General features: G+C 40.7%; 1 protein-coding gene across 3 annotated transcripts in view; it reads left to right on the forward strand.

Annotated features, from left to right (window-relative positions):
- E2f5 (E2F transcription factor 5) overlaps nucleotides 1-25282 on the forward strand; it is a 27504-nt gene continuing 2222 nt past the window's right edge. Inside the window, exons 1-7 of one of the 3 annotated variants that reach the window (XM_042667285.1) lie at nucleotides 1-252; nucleotides 16733-16842; nucleotides 17408-17569; nucleotides 19470-19513; nucleotides 20490-20554; nucleotides 21498-21765; nucleotides 25052-25099. In XM_042667285.1, the coding sequence (XP_042523219.1) occupies nucleotides 25-252; nucleotides 16733-16842; nucleotides 17408-17569; nucleotides 19470-19513; nucleotides 20490-20554; nucleotides 21498-21765; nucleotides 25052-25099 (925 nt within the window). In that variant the 5' untranslated portion in view covers nucleotides 1-24. Of the gene's footprint in view, nucleotides 253-16732; nucleotides 16843-17407; nucleotides 17570-19466; nucleotides 19514-20489; nucleotides 20555-21497; nucleotides 21766-25051; nucleotides 25100-25282 lie in introns of all 3 variants that reach the window. The other 2 variants (XM_042667286.1, XM_042667287.1) reach the window with 2 other exon arrangements.

Consider the following 25282-nt stretch of genomic DNA (forward strand, 5'->3'; position numbering starts at 1 on the left):
CACCCCGGTGCAGCCGGGAACGCGATGGCGGCGGCCGAACCCGCCAGCTCCGGCCAGCCAGCGCCGCAGGGCCAGGGCCAGAACCAGCGCCCGCAGCCTGCGCCGCCGCCGCAGCCCGCGCAGCCGCCGCAGCCGCAGCTCGCGGGCCTCGGGGGAGGCAGCAGCCGGCACGAGAAGAGCCTGGGGCTGCTCACCACCAAGTTCGTGTCGCTGCTGCAGGAGGCCAAGGACGGCGTGCTGGATCTCAAAGCGGTGAGGTGGGGGTCGGGGCGGCGAGAGGTGGGCGCCCAGCCTGGGGGGTCTGGGCCGAGGAGGGGACCCGGGAGCCGGGGCCATGTGGCCCTTGGACGCAGGGGAGGGAGGGGGGAGGGAGGGACGAGGGACCTCGATGGCCACGCCGAGCCTCGCCGCCAATGGCGCTGCGCTCTCCACAAAGAGCCCGGGACCTGGAGCGCGCCCGCGTGGCCCTGCCTCCGCGGGGACCCGAGTGTCGTTGCCGCCCCGCGGCCACCTGTGGCCGAGGCTCGAGGCGGGCAGCCCGGGGATCCGCTGGCTGTTCGCAGCTGGTACTTTTAGTGGGGGTCGGTGGAGACTTCCGTTCCTTTATGGTTTAAGAACTGGGGGTGCCACCTCTCCCGATCGAAGAGCAGAGTGAAGTGATTCCCACGCGCTCTGCGTTCCACCGCAGCTGACTGTGTTCCGACGAGGCCTCTTCTCCGCGCACGCACACGGTTCGGAAGGGAGATGGGATTTGTGACTTAATTTGACACCTCCTGCTGATTCTTTTTCGTAAAGCGAGCCTTGGCCCCGCGTGGCCCCGAGGGGATGTGTTATAACTCCGTGGAAGAGCTCGGGAGCGCTAAGTTAAACTTTCTCCTGTCCTAGGAGAATGAAAGCTGCATTCTTTGCTACGGTTCAGATTTTTTTTTTTCTCCCCCAGATAACAATTTGCATCAAAAGCTGTTGGGTTGGACATCCTGATTTAACCGTCCATGCAGGATTTGGAAGGATTCCACAGCGCCAGGGGTGGGGGTGGGTGGGATGGGATCTCATGAATTGAAATTCACCAGGCACTCGGAGTTTAAGAAGGTAGAACAAAAACTTGAGGCGTTCAGTAATCACTGAGGATCAATCCCCTTTGGCTTCCTTTTAAATGGAACAGACCTTACCCTGGAGTATTGGTCCCTGGGTGCTGGGGCGTACCCAGACCACCTACCCGGCTTATTGATAATCAGTGTCCTCAAGTCTTGTGCCTAAAGCTCTGGAAATGGCATCTCTGCAGGAGTGTATCCGACACTCCCTAAGTGAAGGGACTGGAAACTTACTCCCCAACTCTGGCCATGCTCCTATCTTATGCTGAGTCCCCCAGGGTAGTCCAGAGGATCGGGCCCCTTAGCCCTATCCTTTTTCCTGATGTAGATTAGTAGATGTTCAATAAACCACTGAATTGCCTGAATTGTTGCATGCAAATGAACTCAAGTACTGGGCTCCGTCTCTGAACTTTTGTGCCCCATAGCTAATGCTACCACTTGAGCCATAGCTGCACTTCCAACTTTTCAGTGGTTATTGGAGAGAAGAGTCTCAGAGTTTCCCGCTCAGGCTGGCCACCAGCCACAATCCTCAAATCTAACCTCCTGAGTAGGTAGGATTACAAGCATGAGCCACTGGTTCCTGGCCTTAATAGTGTTTTCATGGCATTTATAGTATTTAAATTGTAGTGAATTCAAATGGGTTGTATTTAAAGAAGTTTACGAGAAGTCAGGAGGTTACCAGAAAAAAAGCTTGGGTTATTAAAATTACACAGATTACAATCTACTATTTAAAATCAAATTCAGCTGTACCTTGGGACTTTTAGTATGAGAAATCTAAGAAGTTTGGGTTTTTCCAAATTAAACTGAAGTTTAAGGGTGTTCCCCTCCATCCGCTTGCCTCAAAATGCACTGGAACTTTACCTCTGCTTGACCTTAAGTTCTTTGGCTTCCTCCTTTTCCTCCAGGGCTGTATAACTGCTCTGCAGAAATCATAGGCCATGATTGGCAAGTGGAGTATGGTATTTCAGAACATTGTTTCGTTTTTTGGTGGGAGATCTGTCCTTCATGTTCATATATTCCTGTAGTAATATTATGCCTTAACTATGCTAGTGATTACACTTTTGAAGACCACTGTGGATATCATTCTTTTTCCTGTGTACAAAACTATACATTTTTAAGTCAGGCGTTGTGGCTCATGCCTGTAATACTAGCTACTCAGGAGGCAGAGATGCAAGCATTATAGTTCAAAGCCAACCTGGGCACAAAAATCCATGCAACTCTAATCTCCAACAAAAACCAGAAGTGGGGGTATGGTTCAAGTAGTAGAGTACCAGCCTTAAGCCAAAAATCTAAGAGCACTAGGCCCTGAGTTCAAGCCTCAGAGCATTAAAAAAACAAACTTTGTAATGCATGCTGAGCATGAACTAACACTGATCACTCTAAATTTCTTCTAATTTGAAATTATAAGGACACATTCTTTTTCTTATATTCTCACTTTGAGGACATATTAACATACTGTTAAAGAATAAGGTCATAATGCTATATCTTAGTGATATACTTCTTAATAATATACCTAATTGAAGACATAGCTTTAAAAAGCAAATTAATTCTCAAAGTAATTCTGGTATAATGCGAACTTTAGAAAGGAAAAGAAATATATTTGAAATGATTTGAGAAAAATTTTCTCATTATCTTCTCATTTATTACATGACAGTCTGATTGGTGGAGATGAGTAGTTATGAGTTTAGACTGTAGTTCATTCAAGCTAAGTTTTGCTCTTATTTATTTAATTTTTTTTTTTTTTTGTCATGGGACCTGAACTCTGGGCCTGGGTACTGTCCCTCAGCTCTTCAGCTCAAGGCTAGCGCTCTACCACTTGAGCCACAGCGCCACTTCTGGCTTTTTTTTTCTGCTTATGTGGTGCTGAGGAATCGAACCCAGGGCTTCATGCATGCGAGGCAAGCGCTCTACCACTGAGCCACCTTCCCAGCCCTTTGCTCTTAATTATGTTTGCTGTTATATATTGAAAGCTTGACATACAGGCTCAGATGTACCTAGCATACAAGAGGAACTGGGCTCCACCCCAGAACTACAAAAACAAAACAAAAAAACTTAGTATATACTGGATGTTTAGATCTAAATTAATTTTATCCTATTAACACCTATGGGTTTGTGGGCCTAAATTTCCCATTTTAGCTGAGGAAAAAGCTACATAGGATAAGTAACTTGACTGGTGTCCATAGAAACTCAGAATTAATATTTCAATCTAGACCACTTGGTGTTATTCTGATTGCTGTACTGCTTTTCATAGTCTTAAAGAGTAGTCTTTTTTGTTTGTGGAAAAGCATGGTATTTTCCTTGTGAAGGAGAATGCTTATCTTCAAGCCTTCTGTGCTAGGAAAGATACAGATACTGAGCACATGTATTGAAAATGAGTGTGTTGATGGCAGATTCCAAATGATCTGGCAAGTTAAAGCAGGATTTTATTTTTTCACAGCTCAGAATTTGAAGATGCTCATGACTTTAGAGTTTAAATGTTCTGAAAATTTCTAAAAAATATAATTTGTAACTGAGTTTCTATATTTTACTTGCCATTTTGGTGCCGCCATGAACTTTTTAAAGTGTGATCTAAATTACTTATCTCTTTACTATAAATGTGTAAGCTATAAATTACTTTAATATCTAGGTTAATGTGATAAAGTATTTATGATCTTTCTCAGTTCATAGATCCCTGACTCATACCTTTTAAGATAACTTAATTGATACACACCTTAGATGAAATAGTCTTAGGGTTTAGTTTTGTAATACCTAGTTAAGATATTGAGGTACAGTTAACTTAAGGAGAAGTATTTGGGTAGGATAACCCAAACTTTAGTGATTGCTTAAAAGTTCTCAGACAATTCTACTCCTGGGTATATACCCAAAGCATTGAAACCAGGGTCTTGAGCAGCTATTTATCCATCTATGTTCACAGCTACATTATTCCCAATAGAGAGGTGGAAGCAGCCCATGTATCCATCTGTGGAGAAGTGGATAAACACAATGGGGAATACACGTAGAGTGGAGGGTTCTGATTCTGCTTATTTGAAGTAGCTAGTCTATCAAATTCATAGAGACAGGAGAAGAGCGGATGCCAAGTGCTAGGGGAGGAGAGGATGGAAGTTGTTTTATTTAATGTGTTATAGGGCAAAATGTGCCCTTCCCATCCCAAATTCAGATGTTCTGAGTCTTGACCTCCAGTTCAAGTTCAATGAAGCCATTAGGACAGAACGTCATCAAATCTGACTGGTGTCCTTAGAAGGGGGAAATCTGAACACTGAGGAAAGGTCATGTGCAGACACAGAAAGTGACCATCGGTAACCGAGAAGAAACCAAACTGATTCACAGTTTGCTCTTGGACTTCTGGCTTCCAAAATTATGAGAAAATGAATTAATTTATCTTGTTTAATCACCCTGTCTGTGGTGCAAGGTTTGTTTTACAAGGTAAGGTAATTTAGAGATTGGCTACACTAATTCACAACAGTGTGAAGGTACTGATCTGTACTTAAGATAAGCTTATGGGGGCTGGGAAGGTGGCTCAGTGGTAGAGTGCTTGCCTTGAATGCATGAGGCCCTGGGTTCGATTCCTCAGCACCACATAAGCAGATAGCAGGGAAATTATGCATAGGAAGTACGGGATAGATGGGAACTTGTATTTTTTAGTATACTTGGCTAAGTTTAAAAGTCTGTTAAAAGAAAAAATACACACACACACACACACACACACACACATACACATGCGCACTCGCGCCATATATATAAGCCAGGCCTTGGTGACATGCCTATAATCCTAGCTACTCAGGATGCTGAGATCTAAGGATTACAGTTCGAAGCCAGCCAGAGAGCAGCAAAGACCCCAATTAACCACCTAAAACTGGAATTTGAGCTTTGGCTCAAAGTAGGAGTGCCAACCGTGTACACAAAAGCTTAGGGACAGTGCCTAGGCCCCGAGTTCAAGCCCCATGACTGACTACCCCCTCTCCCAACACAGACACACCCGCATGCACTCATGCACGCACGCACCCACGCACAAACAAGTGATCTGGATACATTTATCCCAGGGTTTAATTATCAGTCAATTATTAAAAAGATACTTGGCTCAATGGGAAAAATAATTTCTACAGTCTAAAGCTCCATAACCCTGAGAATGAGTAATGGCTAATAGCTAAATAACTGCTAATGGTAAGTGCTAAAGAACTGTCACTGTGCCAGGCACTTGCTTTGTGGTAGGTCATTTGCTGCTCATAACAAAACTACTGCGGGGTATCATTGCTTCATTGTGCAGATTAGGAAATTGAGGCACAAAGTGACCAGCTTAATACCCACAGTAAATTAAATTTCACCCACAGTATTCTGATTGATTTCAGAATTGTTTCTCTGAACAGTCATACTAAGCAAAAGACAAAATTTTCGTGTGACTTGGGGAAAAAAAGGATTTAATGGGAGCGTAGAAGGAGGAAGTCATACTGCTTAAGACACTCACTTTGAGATTCTGGTTCTGATTCTGTCATTTCCCAAAGAAAAAAGAATGTTGGAATTGGTGTCTGTGTTTGCTGTATTTATGCCATGCCATTTCTTTCTTTTTAAAAAATATATTTGACTGTTAATGTAAAGGTGATGAACAGGGGGGTTACAATTACATAAAAAGGCAATGAGTACTTTTCTTTTTATACCATGTCACCCCTCTTCTCACTCCCAGGTTTCCCTCCCACCCTCCCAGCCTCCCATCCTCATAAGATGTATAGTTCATTTTCTACATAGTGTCTAGTGAGAACAATTACTGCATTTCTAAACCTTTTCCCTATTACCCTCCCAAAGACAAACTAACAAGACAAAAGGAAAAGTCAACTGAAACAACAAAAATCTCTTGCTTCCATTTCTTGCAGTTAATTTTGTAAAAACAAAAGTTCTTTTTTGGTCAGTTGTAGGCTTGAACTGAGGGCCCAGTGCTGTCCCTGAGCTCTTTTGCTCAAAACTAGTGCTCTACTACTTTGAGCTACAGGGCCACTTCCAGTTTTCTGGTGGTTAATTGGAGGTAAGAGTTTCATGAACTTATTTTACTCCATAGGATTTTTTTCCAAGTCTTTCCATTTCACTTCCTGCATGGGCTGGCTGTGAACCTTGATCTTGAGATCTTAGCCTTCTATGTAGCTAGGATTATAGTCATGAGCCACATGCACACAGCTAATGAGCCTTTGTTATCCACTCCAGTGAATACCCTCTTTGGTCACACCATGTGAATGTCTAGAGACCTGTATAATTGATCATGTTCTTGTTTTTGTTTTTGTTTCTGTTTTACTCCAGTGTGTTTACTTGTAGATTTATAGGCACATTCTAATTACCACAATGAGGGAAACCATGCAACCTATGTTTCTTTGGGTCTGGCTTATTTCACTTAATATAATTTTTTCCAAGTGAAGGGTACAATATCATTAACCACTCTGGAAAGCAGTATGGAGATTGCTCAAAAAGACTAAACAGAGCTTCCCTCTTACCTAGCAATTCCACTCTTGGGCATTTATCCAATATGAACACAAACAACATCACCCTAAAGCTACTAGCACAACTATTTTCATTGCAGTATTGTTTACTATAGCCAAGCTATAGAATCAACCCAGATGGATCAAGGAAATGTGGTATTTATGCCATTTATTTAGTGTGAAAAGTGGTAAGCATATTTCTTAGAAATATGCTTTTTTTCCTAAGATTTTCTTCAATTATGTCATGAGTCTCTTTATCCATTTTTATTGTGTTTTTTATTTTTGGTGCCAGTCCTGGGGTTTGAACTCAGGGCCTAGGTGTTATTCCTGAGCTTTTTGTGCTTAAGGGTAGTGCTCTACTTCCTTGAGACACAGTGCCGGTTTTCTGGTGGTTGATTGGGGATAGCAATCTCATGGACTTTCCTGCCTAGGCTGACTTTGAGCTACAGTGCTCAGATCTCAGCCTCCTGAGTAGCTAGGATTACTGGTATGAGCCATCTGGTGCCAAGCTTCTAATGTCTTAATATATATGTGAAAGGGAGATATTTTTCTTTTCTGATGTTTCCTTCCCTGAGTTTCCCCATTAATCAAGTAACTTACAAATCATAGAAAATGTGGGAAAAGGTTAATATGGTCTAGAATAAAATATCTAGTGTGACATCACCCTGAAAAAACCCCGTAACAATTTTTAGTACTTTTCTAATTTGTTATATTAAGAAATTAGAACTACCTTTCTGTAGCTGAAAATTAATAATTTCCCCAAATTATAATTTTAATGGCTTTATAATTTAGATCTATCATATTACACAGAATTAAGCATTTTGCTAAGCGTGTATGTAAGTTTTTCTCTGATCTTCAGTAAGTATGAGTTAGCCATAGATGTATCCTGTACTTCCTTGAGTGGCTTTCAGCCCACAGTGTGGATAAAGTCAGGGAATGGGCAGTTAACATAGTTTTCACATGGGTTGGAAGTCTTCCATGAGTTCTGGGGATTGATGAAGTTCATAGGTTTTCAGGGACCTGCTAGGAGGTACTCTGAGAACTAAGGGACTTAAAAAGTTAGATGGTATTGATTGACTTGCGTAAAATGTAAGAATTTGAAGACACCTTGTTCCTTTACTTCAATTAATATCATCCAGATGCTTATAAGACTGTCTATCCCTGCCCTTTCTCCCTCTTTAAGTGCTCCTTTCCCATTAGGACTCCATTTCCATAGAGCCTCCATTCACCTTGGGGCTTCAGTACAGGCCTTTCCTCCTTCACAAGAGGAGAACACATACACATGTACACACCTTTACTTTGAACCCCCTTAACTCAAATGTGTTCTCTTACTGGAATGCCGTGGTGGGTGAAGTAATGACCCCTGACCTGTGTGAACACATCCATGGTACTGGTACTGGGGAGTTAAGACAAGAAGTTTCTAATCTGCTGACTTCCATTGGGTGAGCTTTTCCTGGACACTTGGGTTCAGTGTGATCACAAGTTCCTTATTTGGAAAAAGAAATTAAAGATCTGGAGCCAGCCAGGTGGCAGGGTCAAAACAACTCTCTGTTTTAGAGGATCCTTCTAAAAGAGGAAAGGCACAAGTGAAGGAATATTCCTGAAGATAGAAAAGAGGAATTTTTAAAAAGACTTATTAGCATATATTAGTTCTACAAGCTGTCTTTCATTGTGACATTTCTATAACTGCATGCTGGTATTCCATCAGCCTCACCCCTTCTACCACCCTCCCTTCTCCCATCTCCCTCCTTCAACACGAAATTACTATCAAAGTGTACTACAAAGTACTATGACCATATTCATCCTTTGCATTTGCCCCCCCCCCTTCCACCAACTCTCAACAGACTCTGCTTTACTTGTCATTTATTTAGTGAATATTAATTGTCCCAAGGGCTTTCACCATGTATTTTGTACATGGCCTGTATTGTAGTTTAATGTGAACAATCCTTTGTATCATCCTTTCTTTCCCTGTCTCATCCGCCCTTCTCATTTAATAGCTTTATGCCATCTTCACACATGGATTCATTCTCCTTCACTGTCCCTCCTAACAGACTCACAGTTACAATCAAGTGCTATGTATACATGTGTGTATACATGTATATGTATATGTATGTCTTTAAAGTCTAGACTACACAAAGGAGTGAAAACTCATTTTTTTTGAGCTTTGAGATTGGCTTTGAGCTTAGTACCATGTGATGATCTCCAGATCTATCCAGTTTCCTGAAAATTACATAATTTCCTTTTTCTTTGTGGCTGAGTACTATTCTGTGTTTTATACATAGCATATTTTCTTCAACCATTTCTCATTTGTTAGGAAGACGAATGAATTCTTCCAGAGTGTGTACAAGGGAACACAGCCTTCCTAATACATTTAGATTAGACCCATTTCAAACTTCTCATCTACAGAGTTTTCAGACAGTACATTTGTACTGTTTTAAAGAAGTAAATTTGTGGTGACTTATGTCCACAGTAATAGAAATTGAGTATAGATGCTTTTCTTGATTCTTCCCTTATTCTAAAGTGACTAAAGTAGGTTTATTCTTTTTTCTTAATACTTTTTCTAAGCAAGCTACTCTTTTTCTTACCAATCCTTAACCCAATTAGTAACTACTTGTTTCTTCATTTGTTCACTTGTGTTTTCCTGTAGCCCAAGTGCTCTGTGAGGCAAAGAACTATGTCTTGTGTATTACCAGTGTAGACCCAGACCATCCTTTACAGTTGAGTAAATGTGTCTCAGTTCATTTGGTTTTGCAGTAGCAAAAATTCAAGGCTGGGTACTTTATAAAGTAAAATGGAGTACTTGATTGTGGTTCTGGTGATTGGTATTGGAAACAGCATTGTATGGGTATCCTGGTGAAGGCCGTCAAATGGCAGAGTGCAGAAGCAAAAATGTGGAGTGGCCTTAATTTATGTCATCCTGCCCTCCCTCCAGGTACTGATTAGTCCCACAGGAGCTAGAACCCTCAAAATAGCATTAATCCATTCACAACAGGGGGGCCACCATGGTCTAATTCCTTCCACTTGGAAACTTTTGGAGGACACAGTCTATATCTAAGTCACAATAGACTGGATTTTGATTAGTTTTGAGTGATGTGAAAGGGCACTGCCAGAGAGCAAGCTAGAGAAAGAAGTGGGTACATTTCAGAAGTTGTTGGTCAGATAACTACTGGATCAAGAAGATGATGTGTTGTTGGCAAGATTATAGGCCTGAACTGAGGTAGAGGTGGTGGAAATTAGAAGTGAGAGGTTCATACTGTAGAAGTGACAGAACTTAAGTGTTGGGTCTCTGGAAATAGGAAAAATCACAGGTGACAACCATGTACATACTGGAAAAGATGCTCTAAGAAACGTAAATCCAGTCTACCCATTTATGTTAGTGGGACATCCTAGACATGTCTGACAGCCTGTAGGACTTAGAGATTTAGAACATGAGATAAAGATTGGGGCTACAAAGTATATTTGCTCATTTAATTATGGAACAGCTTACAGAGGAGAACATGGGGCACAAAGAAGCTATGAGAGCCATCCAGCTACTGGGTCCTGTCTCAGAGTCCATAGTCCTCACTTCTGTGCTGTGCTGCCAGCGAAGTGGCAATGTCAGGTAGAACAACAGATGCACATTTAACCTTCCTCTTCATTTAGAAAGGTAACGCTGTAGGATTCCAAACATGCCATTGAGGATGTAGGCAAACAAGATTTTTAGATTTTGCAATGAATGGATTTCAAAGTTCCAGTACAATTTTCTTAGTTAAATAAAAAACTAGCAAATTTCTTAAAAAATACTTTAGTGACTTGAGTAAGAATGGAATGAAGCTCACTTTTAATAGTGCATGCAAAGTTTATTGAAAAATGAAAATTAGGGGGGAAAAAGTTGAAAGCTCAATCATTTAAAACTGTGGGTAGAGCAGCAGTAACATAGCACTGTGCTTTGTGAGAAGCCGTTCCTTGGGGTAGGGCATTGAGGGGATTGAAACACTTATGTACTTAGTGCGGCTGCTGGAGGGAGCCCTTTGTGCCCTGTGCAAGTTATTTATTCTTCGGTGTTTAGTTTCCGTGTTGATTTAATGCGCCCAACAGACCCAGTGAAAACACACGGTGGCCTCCTCCAGGAATTCTTTCTTTTTGCCCTCATCTTAACTACTCTTGTCTTTTTTCCACCTGTTCGAACATTTTATGGCTTGACTTTATGAGTTTTTCTTTTGGTGCTGGTGTGACCCGGTGCCTTGCCCGTATAAGACAAGTGCAGGTGCTCACCCCAAGGCACATCCCTAGCCCACTTGTTTCATCCCTTCAGTCTTACTCTGTAAGGTGTTCACTGTAGATCTCAGGCCTTACTGTGATCTTTCTCTTTAGTATTGTTGAATCAGTAAATGCATGTATTAAGATCTCTGCTTTTACATACCAGTATTCTTGAATCACATTTTTAATGCATTTATGAAATTTATATGCACCACTAATTTACTTAAAGTTACAGAAGCCCACTTGAAGGTATTTTGCTATAATTTGTTTTCATGAACATATAATTCAGGGCAAATTGTGTATTAATTGTTCATCAGTTTTCTGTTTACTATAAAATGAGAACACCTAAGTTGCCCAGCTGCTGTTTTAAATTGGATAACGTCTGTGTAAAATCTTGTTACACAGTTATCCTATTACTGGTGTATAAAAGGTCCTAATTGTCATTTGAAATAAAATATTCTATGCGTTAATTATCTGTAATAGTGGGTGAAATTAGGTAACAGTCCAAACCTAATTAGGGATAAGTCAGTGTACAGTAATACCATATGGCATAATTGTAAGAGTTTATTCTTCATTAAAAAAATTTTTCATTAAAGTATCTTGGTTTCTCTCTTGGGTACTTGTGCCATATATTCCAGTGGAATTAGCAGTCTTACATTGTGTGTCTATTGTATTATCTTTTAGGTGTGTTTTCTCATCCTTGTAAGTTTGTAAAATATTCAGTGCATCTGTTTGGTTCTGATGTGTTTTATTTCATTTTTTAGTGATAACTGAGAATTAAACTCAAGGCCTTGTACTTGGTAGGCAAGTATTTTACTGCTTGTGCCATGCTTTAAGCCCTTTTTGCTCTCATTTGTCAGGCAGAGAATTGCTTTTTCTCGGGGGGCCAGACTTGGGACTCTGATCTTCCCATGTAGGTAAGATTACCGATGCTCGTCCTTGTGACTGAGTGATTTATCAGTCAAAAATGGCATCTTGCTTTTTACCTAGGCCGGACCACTTCTTGAGTAGCTGGGATTACAGGAGTGAGCCACCTGCTGGCGTGTGTCAAGTATTCATTGTTGCTATCCTGGAAGAGGATAAAGTACTTGTTTTGCAGATGGAGTAGCTGAAGGATGGGATATTTCCTACCATTAGTTTTTTTGTGTTAGCTTTCTTCTCAATAAGCAGCATTATGCTTGCTGTGAACATCTCTGAGCAAAGGAGCTCTCACTAATTCTATGTCATTTAAAGCTACCGTGTAATCTTCCTCCCTGTGCAGAACCAGTATGGGGCTAGACTTACTTGTTCAAGTGGAGGACTGTTGTCTCGTGATCCTCCAGACCCGTGAGCACTTGCATACTGTTTCAACTCTCCTGACTTTGGGCTTACTTGCCATTGGTGAGACATTATATTTTTAGAAAAGCATTTATTATTTGGGGGGTGAGGGTAGGAAGAGTATTTCTTTCCATAGGGATACTTTTTTTTTTTCTTATTTTTTTTCCTGTAAACTGAGTTAGTGTGATTGTTAGGTCCTTCCTTTTTGGCTATGTGGGGCCAATTTTGTTACAGTAAATGTTATCCATGTAAGTAATTTGATGCCTGCACTCACCTACCACTGCAGAGGCACAGGTGGGAAATGAGGAAAGTGGCTGACCTTGTCCTATTCTTGCCCCTTGTCCAAGCAGTTTCCTAGACTAAAGAAAATGTCAATGTCTCCGTTTAAATTGATGCCCACTGATTTTAAATGTGTCAGTAGTGCTGTCCAGCTTTCCTTCTGCACTGCCTATTCTCTTGCTCTTACGTGAGTACTTGACTTCTTAATTCTCAACCAGTAATGGTCCCTTCTCTCTTTTCTCCCAAAAGCTGATGAGAAAATCAAAAGCAACCAAAAGAAAGCTAAGTGTATCATCTCTTTCCCTAGCCTCTCTATGAACATACCTCTTTGTGCACCCAGTGCTCTTCTCAACTTCAATTATTAATATACCCTGTGTTGTCTAAGGTCAGTCCCTCAGCAGGTCTAATTTGCATCCACTCCTGCCTACCTATGGCCATCTCTTAAGTGACTTTTTTCCTCCCCTTTGTATTCATTACCCCTCCCTTTCTTGCCAGATCATTCTTATCATACATATGTATTTTGAAATGGCACCTTTCCTCAAAATAATAAAAAAGAAGAAAAAAACACTTCTTAGAGCCCACATCCCGTGCCTTATTCTCATTGCAGGAGAAATCTTGAGTTGTCCATTTTTGCTTTCCCTCTACTCTTCCCTAGAATTTCTCCATTTAAGTTTCTGACAAACAGCTTCAGTCAGGGTCACCAGTGTTCTTTACAAAGACACACACACACTGATTCCTTTTCTTGGTGACTTCCCTCCAGGCAGTGCATGACATGGCCGTTCTTCCTTGTGCTTGCTTCCCTTGGACTCCACTTCCCATTTTACTTCCCATTTGGCAAGTTGTCCCACATTTCCCATACCTGGAACACTGGCCTGCTTCAGAGTTGATTCCTGAGCTGCTCCTCTTTCCCTGCTCTCCTCAGTGAGTCCAGTGAATTCCATATTGCTGCCTAAAATGTCTCTTTACTGATGCCTACCAAACTGGTGTCCATAACTTAAACCTCCTCACCCCCTAAGCTGCACAGTGTCATGTCCAATAATTGACTTGACTTCTCTTGGATATCACAATGTTCCTGATTTCTAGGATCTCAGACTTACTCCTCTGGTATCTTTTTTTTTTTTTTATACTTATAACTGCTTAACAGTCATAAATAAAAAGTCACTCAAGGAAACGGAGTTATCCTTGACTTCTTACATGCTCAGCTACATGCATAGCCACAGTCTCACGTTTCTCACCACCTCCCCAACTTATCCCTCCAGCCTAGTTACCACCTTCTCTTGACTGAATTATCTCTGCTGGCCTTCCCATTGATCTCATGTATTCTACCTCACCCCACCCCCCCAATAGAAGATTCTCCATAAAACAGTATAAGAAAACCTTTGAAAATAGGAAGTCAGAGCTGGGTGCCAGTGATTCATGAGTACAATCCTAGCTACTCAGGAGGCTGAGATCTGAGGACTTCAGTTTGAAGCCAGCCCAGGCACACAAAAAAATTTTAACCAGAGAAAAGCTGGAAGTAGAGGTCTGGCTTAAATGGTCGAGTGCCAGCTTGGAGTGGAAGAGGCTCAGCAAAACATGAGGCGCTGGCCCCTAGTTCAAACTCCAGTACTGTCTCTCTTACACACACACACACACAATCAAACAATCACCCATGTACTCACAGCCTCTCAGTAGCATTCCATTTCACTGGAATTAAAACCTTAAGTCTTGATAATGGCCTGGAGAATCTGTGTTCCAGGTCCACCTGTCTTTCTGACTCGATTATGTCCTTTTCCCCAACCCATTATTTTCCTTGTTAATATGCTGATTTCCTTAGCTCCCTGTCTTGTCCTTTGGCACTGAGCATATCTTACCTTCCAGAGTCCCTATGGGGGGACCCCTATGGGGTCTGTGCTGTGTGCTGCTTGCTGTGTGCTCTTACAAGAACACAGTGTGCCTCACCAGCTATTTGTAGGGGTCACTCGCTCCATTCAGCGTAAGTGCAACCAAACTTGTATATAGAAATACTTGAATAGTACCTTCCTTAGGTCTGCATTCCCTCCAAACAATTATTTGTATGTTACCAACTTCCCTCCCATCTTTGAGGAAGGTAATTTAAGATCTAGTTAGAACTAATTATAGGAGGAATGTTTTCAGTTAAAAAAAAACAACAGTATGAAACAGGTTGGTCCATACACACACAAACTGACTCTTACCTACAGTCCTGTTTTAGCCTGCATTGCTGATGTTGGCTAAGATTATACAGTTCTATTCAGTACATTTTTTTTTTTTTTTTGTCGGCCGTGGGGCTTGAACTCTGGGCCTGGGCGCTGTCCCTCAGCTCTTCAGCTCAAGGCGAGCGCTCTACCACTTGAGCTATAGCGCCACTTCCGGGTTTCTGGTGGTTTATTGGAGATACGAGTCTCATGGTCTCTCCTGCCCGGGCTGGCTTTGAACCTCGATCCTCAGATCTCAGCCTCCTGAGTAGCTAGGGTTACAGGCGTGAGCCACCAGCACCCGGCCATGTTTTTTTATTATATGAAGAAAGAGGACATGGGGCTTGTTTCTAACACCAGTTACAGAGGGGATGGGATGGCAACTTGGACTGGTTTTTCCAGCTGTCTAACTCTAGAACTTACCTCTGAAGAATAGAAGCTGAAGTAGAAGCCTCTCCTGAAATGATAGGATCTGGACATGTTGCCATTTGCACACTTAAACAGAAAGGTATTGAAGAAATAATGTTTTAGAAATCAATAAGTACATATTGGGCCTGTTAAGCAGTAATAAATATAAATAAGATACTTTAAAAAACATTGCACCAGAAGTTAAATCTGATATCATTTTGCCTAATGGCCTAGGACAGCTCTTCTAGTCTGATTAACACCAAGCTGAGTGAGCTGTTGCTGTGGTTGGGATGCTTTCCTGTGTAAGTACATAGATACCAACAGCACAGAGCCAGAGCTGGGAGGGTGCTAGTTACATCTTGAGAGAGAGAGCCTCTTCAGAGGAGAGAGAGGTGAAATCTCAACTTCAGACTCTCAGAGTTAACTTTTCAGTGGATTACTGCTTCTCAGAAATACAGTGAAGCACAGGGCAGAACATAAAACTGCCTGGTCCTAGGCCTACTCTTAGTTTTCTGGGTCTCTGGAAGAAGATACCAAAGAAACCCCAAAGAGCTCTACTTTTCAGTTCTTCCACTTCTCTGATACATGCTCTTCTCCTGTCCCTTGATTGAGGTGAATCCTCTTCTGAAGATCCACTTGAGAGAATAATAGTAGAGCAGGTTGAGATAGCCTGTGAATTACTGAAGGCTCCACATGATTGCTAAGTGAGCAGTAGCTCTTCCCTGTGCCTGGTATGCTCTTCTGGGTAACTGTAGGAGCCACTTTAATGGAACTAAGAAAGTAGAGGTGCTTTGGGAGCAATGGGAACCAAGTCTGTACTGCTAAATACTGCTGAATGGTTTAGATGAAATTGTCCGTGGGCATATAAATAAACATTAGCATGACTCCTAAAACAGAGCTCACCATTCAAAACAGGACTGTAGACAAAGATACTAAAGGAGAATGGTAGGATAACCTCTTCCTTGAATTTCTTGTATTACTAGAAAACCTATCAGGAATATTTTACTATTAGTAATTAGAGGAATTGTACAGTGCTTTTGGATTCATTCATAATGTTGCAGCATGTAATATTTGTAAATTGATCTTGTCTAATGTAAATGAAACTGCCAAGTTTTTAGATATTAGTTGCTAGAGCCACAACTGTGCTATGGATTTTTCTTACTGATTTTCTTTCTGTTGGATGGCATAATCTCTTTTCATTGAGAGTTTAGAAAATGTAGATAGTTATTGAAGTATATCATTGTGTATGTGTGTGTGTGTGTGTGAGAGAGAGAGAGAGAGAGAGAGACAGAGGGAGAAAGTAAGAGAATCAGAATTTTTCCCTCATTCCTATTTTTTCTAATTATGGCAGAAACATAAATATTGAGTTAGGGCTCTTTTTTAGATAAGACTGCTTATGAGCAGAGAAGACAATAAGAAGTGACAGCAAGACAATTAGTGGCTCCTGGTTAGTTAAGTCCCTAAGAAGACATGAAGAAACCACATTGTGTTCTTTTCTTTTTGAGGGCTTTGCGTTATGACCTTAATTTTTCCCCACATCCCAACATCTGCTAGCTTTGAAATTGAATGATTTCTTGGTATTGTGAAGTCTGGCAGATGCTTTGAACACATCTAGCTATTGTTCTCAAGCAACTGAGTTATATTTGGGAAAGGACTCTCATGCTGTGAACTTAACAGGCAACCCTTTTGGGCTTTAAAATATGCACTGCACTTCGTTTTACTGTCTCTTGTTTTTCCTGAACAGGCTGCAGATACTTTGGCTGTTAGGCAAAAGAGAAGAATTTATGATATCACCAATGTCTTAGAAGGAATTGATCTGATTGAAAAGAAATCAAAAAATAGTATCCAATGGAAGTAAGTGGCAAACCACACCATATTCTAAAATTTCCTTTGCTTCTATAACTTATAACATTTCCATCTCCAAGTCTGCTATTTCAACCTTTCAATCACAGCAGGCCTTGGATTCCTCCTGAACACATTCTCAAGGCCTCTGTATCTGCCACTTTATGTTGGAATGTTCCCTTACTCTTTGCTGTTTCATTTATTAACCATTGCTTTAGTATGTGTTTGCAATGAACATTTTCTGCTATGTAGACTACCCCTTTGGCTTTGGTTTGTTTTATAACACAAAATTTCACCAAAACCTCTATGTTACATTGCCAACATCTAATCTACATCCTACGACTGCCAGGCCCTTTTGCTGCCAGATGACAGACACTAGAATGTGCTGAGAATTTTTATAATTTGATTGTTTTGTCAATAAATTGTCCCCAAGCAGGTGTTTTTGGAGCTATAGTATGTAAATATTGTCAGGATTTATTTGCTTTTCAGGAAAGCTGGGGGGTGGGGATTATAATCAAAATTAAGTGATATTAACTGAGCTCAACCCTAGGGATATTAATTCTCCTATATTTTTAAGAGGTGTAGGTGCTGGCTGTAACACAAAAGAAGTTATAGATAGATTAAAATTTCTTAAAGCTGAAATTGAAGATCTAGAACTGAAGGAAAGAGAACTTGACCAGCAGAAGTTGTGGCTACAGCAAAGCATCAAAAATGTGATGGATGATTCCATTAATAACAGATATCCTTTGAAAGAAGTTGTAGATGGAGCTCTGTAATACATGTGTGTGTAGTATTTCTTCCACTCTGAAGGTTAAATACTTTATTCTGATTAAATCTTGTAAACACAGTATTTTATGATACTCAATAATTTACATTGTTATTTTAAAATTACCTTTTAAAGTACATCTCTTAACATTACTCATGTGTCGATTTAAAGGGAGAAAAACAAACACCATTAGCCAGACACGGTGGCTTAAATCTGTAACCTTTGCTGCTTTGGGGGAGAGGGGGCGGGAAGTTCACAAGACTTCATCTTAACCAGTAACTAGATGGTCTGTATATGTCAACTTAAGCTACAGGGGGAAAACAGTGGTGTTGGGAATGCTAAGAGAACTGTCACCCAGAAATTCAAGGAAGCACAGCTAGAAGGATGGCACTTGACGCCAGATGGACAGGACAAAAAGGACTGGGAGAGTGGCCCAAAAGGAAAAGTGCCTACCAGCAAGTGTGAGGACCTGAGTTCATAAATCCCAGTACCACAAAAAAGGAAGGAAAGATTCATCTACTTTAGTCTACCCATTGATGTCATAAACTAGTCAAAGTATGCTTGGGAAGGGGATATGTGAATGTTATTGCTTAATGCGTTAAGTAGTTAAATAATTAGGTTAAGTGCTTGGACTCATTATTGGAAAATTAATTTGGTTTGAAGACAAATCATGAGCTCACAATCAATCTGTGATGCTTTATGCCTCATGTTAACCTACAGATACTTTCAGTTGGAGGACAGTGATCCCAGCTTGTGTATCGATAGTATATTTTGTTACCTTACAACCTGGTGGACAAACCTATGATTTTATTTATTTCCATTCCGTGGATTGGAGCTCCTTAACAGTAAGAGAATGAAGAGGTTCTCTTCCTGTGGAGCCCCAAGATTCAAAATCATTGAAGCAGATCTTGGACTATGCTTCCCTGCTCTGTAAGATTCCTATCACCTAAATTCCTTCAAACTATGACAGGTGCATGTGCGCTCTCTCTCTCTCTCTCTCTCACACACACACACACACATATTCAAATATTTTGACACCTTTAAGAATCTTCTGAACAGAGAGAAACTGCCTCTCTTAGATCTGGCCATGACTTAGAGGAACAGTGAGGGCTCAGCCGGGAGCAGGTCTTTGAGACACAGACTACCAGTGCTGAGCCTTATCTCCTCTGTGTGACCCATACACCTAGGACTCCATATTGCTCTGCCTTCATCATCCCAGGACCAGGAAAACATCCCTGAAGAGTAAAATCTGTCAGCATTATTCAAAAGCAGTTAGTCCTAAAGTGTTTGTACTTCCCTACCTTGCTTTTCCTATGGAAACACCAACCAGTCTTTTGGTCTAATGTTTTCCTCTTTCTCTTAACTTCTGCCTCTTGGCTACCCTGGTCTCTTTCCTATATGGCCTGCTATGCCTTGCCTCTCTAGGATCTGTGACATGTTTGTGGTCATACATGGCTCATGAAAAGAATATGAAAAATTAACCCAAGAAAATTGTCTATGTGGAATGTTCTTTTTGTTAAGTTTCTTTTTCTGGAAGTAAAATCTTTATATCTGTTCTCCCCCCCCCCCCACTCCCAACCCCCCAGCACCTCCATTCCCTTCCTTCAGAACCCCTACTGTGCACTGTAACTCTATCCTGAGTCCTCAAATGACACAGAAATCAGGATAGATGCTGTTCAGAACAAAGGATGAGAACTCCACAGCTTTTATCTAGTTGTCTTTCTAGACTGAAGAACTGTATTCTTTTCTATCTGGCCATGTGTAGCAGGACCTTTATGCAATCAGTGATTTAGTTTAGGCCTTCCTTCAGATTACTTTAAGTTAATGCACAAACCCTGATATAAATGCTCTTCCTTAACTCTTACGACAGTACATTTTCCTATGTGACTCATGAAGACATCTGTAATTGCTTTAATGGTAAGTATCATTAGCATTTCCCTTCCACGCTTCATCAGAGTAGCCCTTTGACTAGAGTGACTATAGAATTTCCTAGGCAATAATTCAACCTAAGTCCTGATTTTTAGGAGTTGGTATTTTGTCTCTCTCTACAGTGGTATGTGTTGACACACTGCTTTTGTTTCTGTTTTCATGGCAATAACTGCTTTCACAGCTCACTCATTGATTCCACTGCTAGGCATAAACTGAGTGTGGGAGGGGAATGGGAACTAGAACAGAGAGGAAACTAAATCAGAGCCAAAGTGACAGTTACCAAGCCTGACATTGTGCATGATTCCCATCAGTGTTGCTTATGAAACTACCCAGCAGGCATGTTGGGCACAAATGGAACCCAAAGAAAGCGTGAGCAAAAAGTCCTGTTTAGTCCATTTTATAACCAGGAAAATTATTCCTCATCCTGTTCCATGTTCTGCTCCCATGAGAATATCATCTATTAATAACTAGATTGGTATGCTGTATTCCTATAACACCAAATAAAATTTTATATGTATTTAAGTACATTTGTATTGTCCACATGCAAATGAAAATCTGCCAGAGGACCTTATGAGATGGAATCTGACATTCTGAAATCCAGAAAGGCCACATTGGAAATACATGAGGACCTCTGGTTTCATTTTGCCATATGAGCTGTGTTCTCTAATTGTTTGGTTCCGTTTTATTAATCTGTTATAAGAGATCAGTTGTAAAATTTGGTTTCAAAAGTAAATTAAGGTCAACCTTACTAATCTCCAGTATCCTGGCTAAGTTTAAGCATTTCAAGTAGTTATTTGTTTGAGGCTAAAAGATTTAAAAGAATCTCAGGTATTACAGGAAAACAAGTGAAAGTTAATGAGCTGAATTTGTTCATATGAATATAAGAGCTAATACTGAGTATTCTAAGAGCTTCATGTTAATATTTTCTACAAATTTTAAACATGTATTTATTATTTTTGACCAGGTGACACACTTTTGGCCATTCAGGCCCCTTCTGGTACGCAGCTGGAGGTTCCTATTCCAGAAATGGTATGTAGTATTTCAGAAATAGGTTAAGTAGGGAAATAGGCCTACTGATTGCAAAAGGACAAATGTATTTGCTTGAGTTGAACATGATCTAATTGAGTTTGAACATTTTTAGTTACAGTCAAATTTTATATCTGAATGTACTAACAGCTGACATTTGGATGTCATCATTACTTTGGTTAAACTGTTGAAGTGGCTGAGTCATTTGGTGTTTGATGACACATTTAAAAAAAAGTTTGACCTTATTTTTTCTAGACTAAGGGTATCATATGGCCAATATTTTTTTTTTTTGTCATGGGGCCTGAACTCTGGGCCTGGGTGCTGCTGTCCTTCAGCTATTCAGCTCAAGTCTAGCACCCTACCACTTGAGCCACAGCGCCACTTACGGCTTTTTCTGCTTATGTGGTGCTGAGGAATCGAATGCAGGACCTCATACAAGGCAAGCGCTCTACCACCGACCCACCTTCCCAGCCTCCAATAATCTTTTTTTAAAAAATCCTTAGAATTACATTTAAACTAATGTAAGAATTATGGCAGGAATAATTCAGCAAACAATATCTATGTTGTGCACAATTTTATAACTTTTTTTCCCTCTTTACTACTCAAGGCTTGGGTACTGTCTTATAGCTTTTTCGCTAAAGGCTAATGCTTTGCCACTTGAGCCTCAGCTCCACTTCAGTTTTTTGCTTCCTAAATGGAGATAAGAGTCTCACAGACTTTCCTGCCCTTGCTGACTATGAAGTGATCCTCAGATCTCAAATCTCCTGAATAGGTTTATAAGAGTGAGTCATTGGTGCCCAGCTTGGTCTCTACTCTTGTACTCAGCTTCCTGAGTTTATTTTGTTGTATGAATGTACTTACTTCCAGTAGTTTTGCCTGTTCTTAGCTGTAGAGTTTCCAGAAATAAATGTTACTAATCCTTTGTTTATATCTAATAACTTCAAAGGGTCAGAATGGACAAAAGAAGTATCAGATAAATTTAAAGAGTCACTCAGGACCTATCCATGTACTCCTTATAAATAAAGAGTCTAGCTCGTCCAAGCCTGTGGTCTTTCCTGTCCCTCCACCTGATGACCTCACGCAGCCTTCCTCACAGTCCTCCCCTCCAGTGATGCCACAGAAACCCACCATGGCAGCACAGGACCTGCCTGAGCAGCCTGTCTCTGAAAGAAGCCAGAACCTCCAGCAGACTCCCACTACAGAAATAGCCTCAGGTGAGGAAAATGTGAATATTGGATTAAACATTTTCAAGAGCTTTAGTGAATTTGTCAGTATTAGCCTATTAGCTAATAGGAAGCCACATAATCACCTTAATTTAATCAATAGGTATTAATTTAATATCTCCTGCATATACTCATCACTGGAATAGTTATTGTGAGGAAAATTTTTAAACAGATCCTGTTTTTAATGTTATTGCCACAGACTCACACATACCTACATACACTTTAGAAATAGCTAATCCAATTAAACATCGTTAAGAATATATAGCTAGTCACCAGTGGCTCATGCTTATATCTCAACTACTACTTAGGAGGCCGAGATCTGAGGATCTTGGTTTGAAACCAGTCAGTTATCTCAAGGTAACCAGCAAAAAAGCCAGAATTGAGGTTTGGCTCAAATGGTACAGCGCCAACCCTGAGTGAAAAAACATGAGAGCCTGAGTCCCTGAGTTTAAGTTCTAGTACTAATACATACATATATGTGTGTGTATACACACACACACACACACACACACACACACACACACACACACACACGTATATAGAACAATTTGCTGTGCAAGAGAAAGTTATTTCTATATTTTATATTAGGCATTACTGGGTTTGAACTAAGGACCTCCCACTTGCTAGGCAGATGTTCAACTATTTGAGACATGAACCCAGCCCTTTGTGCTTGTTAGTTTTTGGTAGGGTCTTGCTTTTGCTCAAGGCTGACCTCACACCAATTCTCCTATGCCTTTGACTTAGCAGGAATTATAGAAGTGTAACACCTTGCCTGATGTTGAGAATAGACAGCCTTGCTGACTTCTTGTCTGGTCCGGCCTCTAACTATGATCCTTCTGATTTTGGTTGGGATCAACAAACAGAATACACTATACCTAGAAAAAGGTATTTCTTTTGGGGCCAGTTTGCTCTCTTTTTTTTCTGTTGGTCGTGGGCTTGAACTTGGCTTGGGTGCCACTGTCCCTGTGCTCTTCAGCTTAAGGTGAGCACTCCACTGCTTGAGTCACAGCACCACTTCCAGTTTTCTAGTGGTCTGTTGAAGAGTCTCACGGATTTTCCTGCCCAGGCTGGCTTTGAACCATGATCCTCAGATCTCAGCCTCTTGAGAAGTTAGGATTAAAGGCGTTAGCCACCAGTGCCCTTGTCTTCTGCAGCTCAAGCTAGCCTCCATCTCAGAACTCTTCTGCCTTGGTCTCCTGCGTGCTGGTATTATGGGCATGCCTGGCCATTTCTTTTTTTAACTCTATTTGAAGTTTGTTTTGTAAAGTTCTTTTTTACCTCTGAGATAAATTACAATATGTTCTGATGACCTTTAACAAAAAACAAGCTAGTATAGAACAGTTAGTATAGAACAGTGACTTCTGCCTTTGTTTCTCAATATTCTGTTAATATTTGGGAGGCTTAGTTTTAATGCATTTATATTGTTTAGGAGATCTTTTGTACATTGTTTCACTTATAAAATGATAAATAGCTAGAACAATAAAAATAGGGCCTTAGGAGGTGGGCACCTTAACTCAGATTTATCTTTTTTTTTTTTTTTTTTTTTTTTAAGTTTCCATGGAGCCCAGTCTTACTTAGTTTTTAACAATTTTTTTTTTTTTTTTTTTGTCTGTTATGAGGCTTGAACTCAGTGCCTGGGTGCTGTCCCTGAGCTTTTTGCTTAAGGCTAGCACTCTACTAGTTTGAACCACAGTGTCACTTCTGGTTTTGTTGGTTATTTGGAGTTTAGAATCTTCTAGACTTGCCTGCCGGGGCTGACTTTATTTATTTTTATTTATTTTTTATTTTTTTGTCGGTCATGGGGCCTAAACTCTGGGTCTGGGCACTGTCCCTCAGCTCTTCAGCTCAAGGCTAGCGCTCTACCACTGGAGCCACAGCACCACTTCCGGCTTTTTCTGTTTATGTGGTGCTGAAGAATCGAACCCAGGGCCTCATGCTTGCAAGGCATGTACTCTACTGCTGAGCTACCGTCCCCGGGGCTGACTTTAAATCACGATCCTCAGATCTGAGTTGCTAGGATTACAGGCAGGAGCCACCAGCATCTGGCTTTATCAACTTTTTTTTTTTTTTTTTTTTTGTCGGTCGTGGGACTTGAACTCTGGGCCTGGGCGCTGTCCCTCAGCTCTTCAGCTCAAGGCGAGCGCTCTACCACTTGAGCTACAGCGCCACTTCCGGTTTTCTGGTGGTTTATTAGAGATAGGAGTCTCACGTTCTCTCCTGCCCGGGCTGGCTTTGAACCGCGATCCTCAGATCTCAGCCTCCTGAGTAGCTAGGATTACAGGCGTGAGCCACCAGCGCCCGGCTTGGCTTTATCAACTTTTAAGAAAAACATTACTTCTAGATATGTGAATTATTTGTACCAACACAGATGTCATGTTGAAGATGACTGAAAACTGCACTGTACATAATCCACTTTTACCTCTGGAGGGGGTGGGTACTGCACTGCTCTCACTCTGGGAAGAGTTGTACATAGAGTCTTGTTTAGGTTCTTGTACACATATCTTCCTTTCCTTCCACAGTAAGAATTGCTATATTGGTGGCGAAAAGGAGTACTATACATTACAGGGGGAGTCCCTATAAAGCTTTATAACCTAATTGGGATGAATAAAACAAGCACACTTTATATGCTTTAGCTCAGACAGTTACTCCATGGACTTCCAGAGCATTAAAAAAAAGCTCATATGCTAATCAAGCAGAGTCACTGAACCATTTTAGAGAAAGCCTTTAAATCAAATTAATGGGAATCAAGGTAAGTCTGTGGCCAGGAAGTAGTACAATTAGAGCTGTACACAAAGCACAGGAAATATGAAAAGGAAAGAATATTCTTACAGAATCAAAAGAGATCATCACAAGCCAGGGAAGTTAAATATTACATGTTTGCACAACTGCAAACATGCGATGAGAACTTTTAAGGCTAGACAGAACAGGATGATTCCAGTGAGATGGGAAAGAGTGAGGGGGGAATGTTATTTATACAAAGGAAGTACCACGTGCTATGTGAGATCTGTTGATGAAATGAACAGAAGGAATAGAAAGTGGTGGTGAGGTTTTAAAGCTGAGTGAATTTGAGATACTCCAGGCTTTGTAAAACGGAGAGTCAATTTTGGAAGAATTTTATTCTGCATCTTCAGTTTTCAAGTTTGAAATGCCAGATACTAGGTATTTGGAAAAAGACTATTATGTGACATAGCAGTCACATTTAAATAGTAATCATTGCTTTTTACTGTTAAAATACAAAAACAGAAATGTAACAAAACCTTATCACATTTCTTTCTAGCAGGGTCTATTAGTGGAGATATCATTGATGAGTTAATGTCTTCTGATGGTAAGTAGTTTAACCTTTTCCTATTATTTGAGGTAACTGCCTAGAATTTATGAATGCCACTTAAGCTATACAGAATGTATATTTTGTAACTGCTTTTACTGTGACCTATACTTTCCTCTCCTGAAGACTGACCAAGACTGACAATAGTACATCATCATCAGGTTATCTGAAAATCCCACCACA

Source organism: Dipodomys spectabilis, unplaced genomic scaffold (assembly GCF_019054845.1).
Source record: "Dipodomys spectabilis isolate Male_0828 unplaced genomic scaffold, ASM1905484v1 ptg000387l, whole genome shotgun sequence".
Taxonomy (NCBI): domain Eukaryota; kingdom Metazoa; phylum Chordata; class Mammalia; order Rodentia; family Heteromyidae; genus Dipodomys; species Dipodomys spectabilis.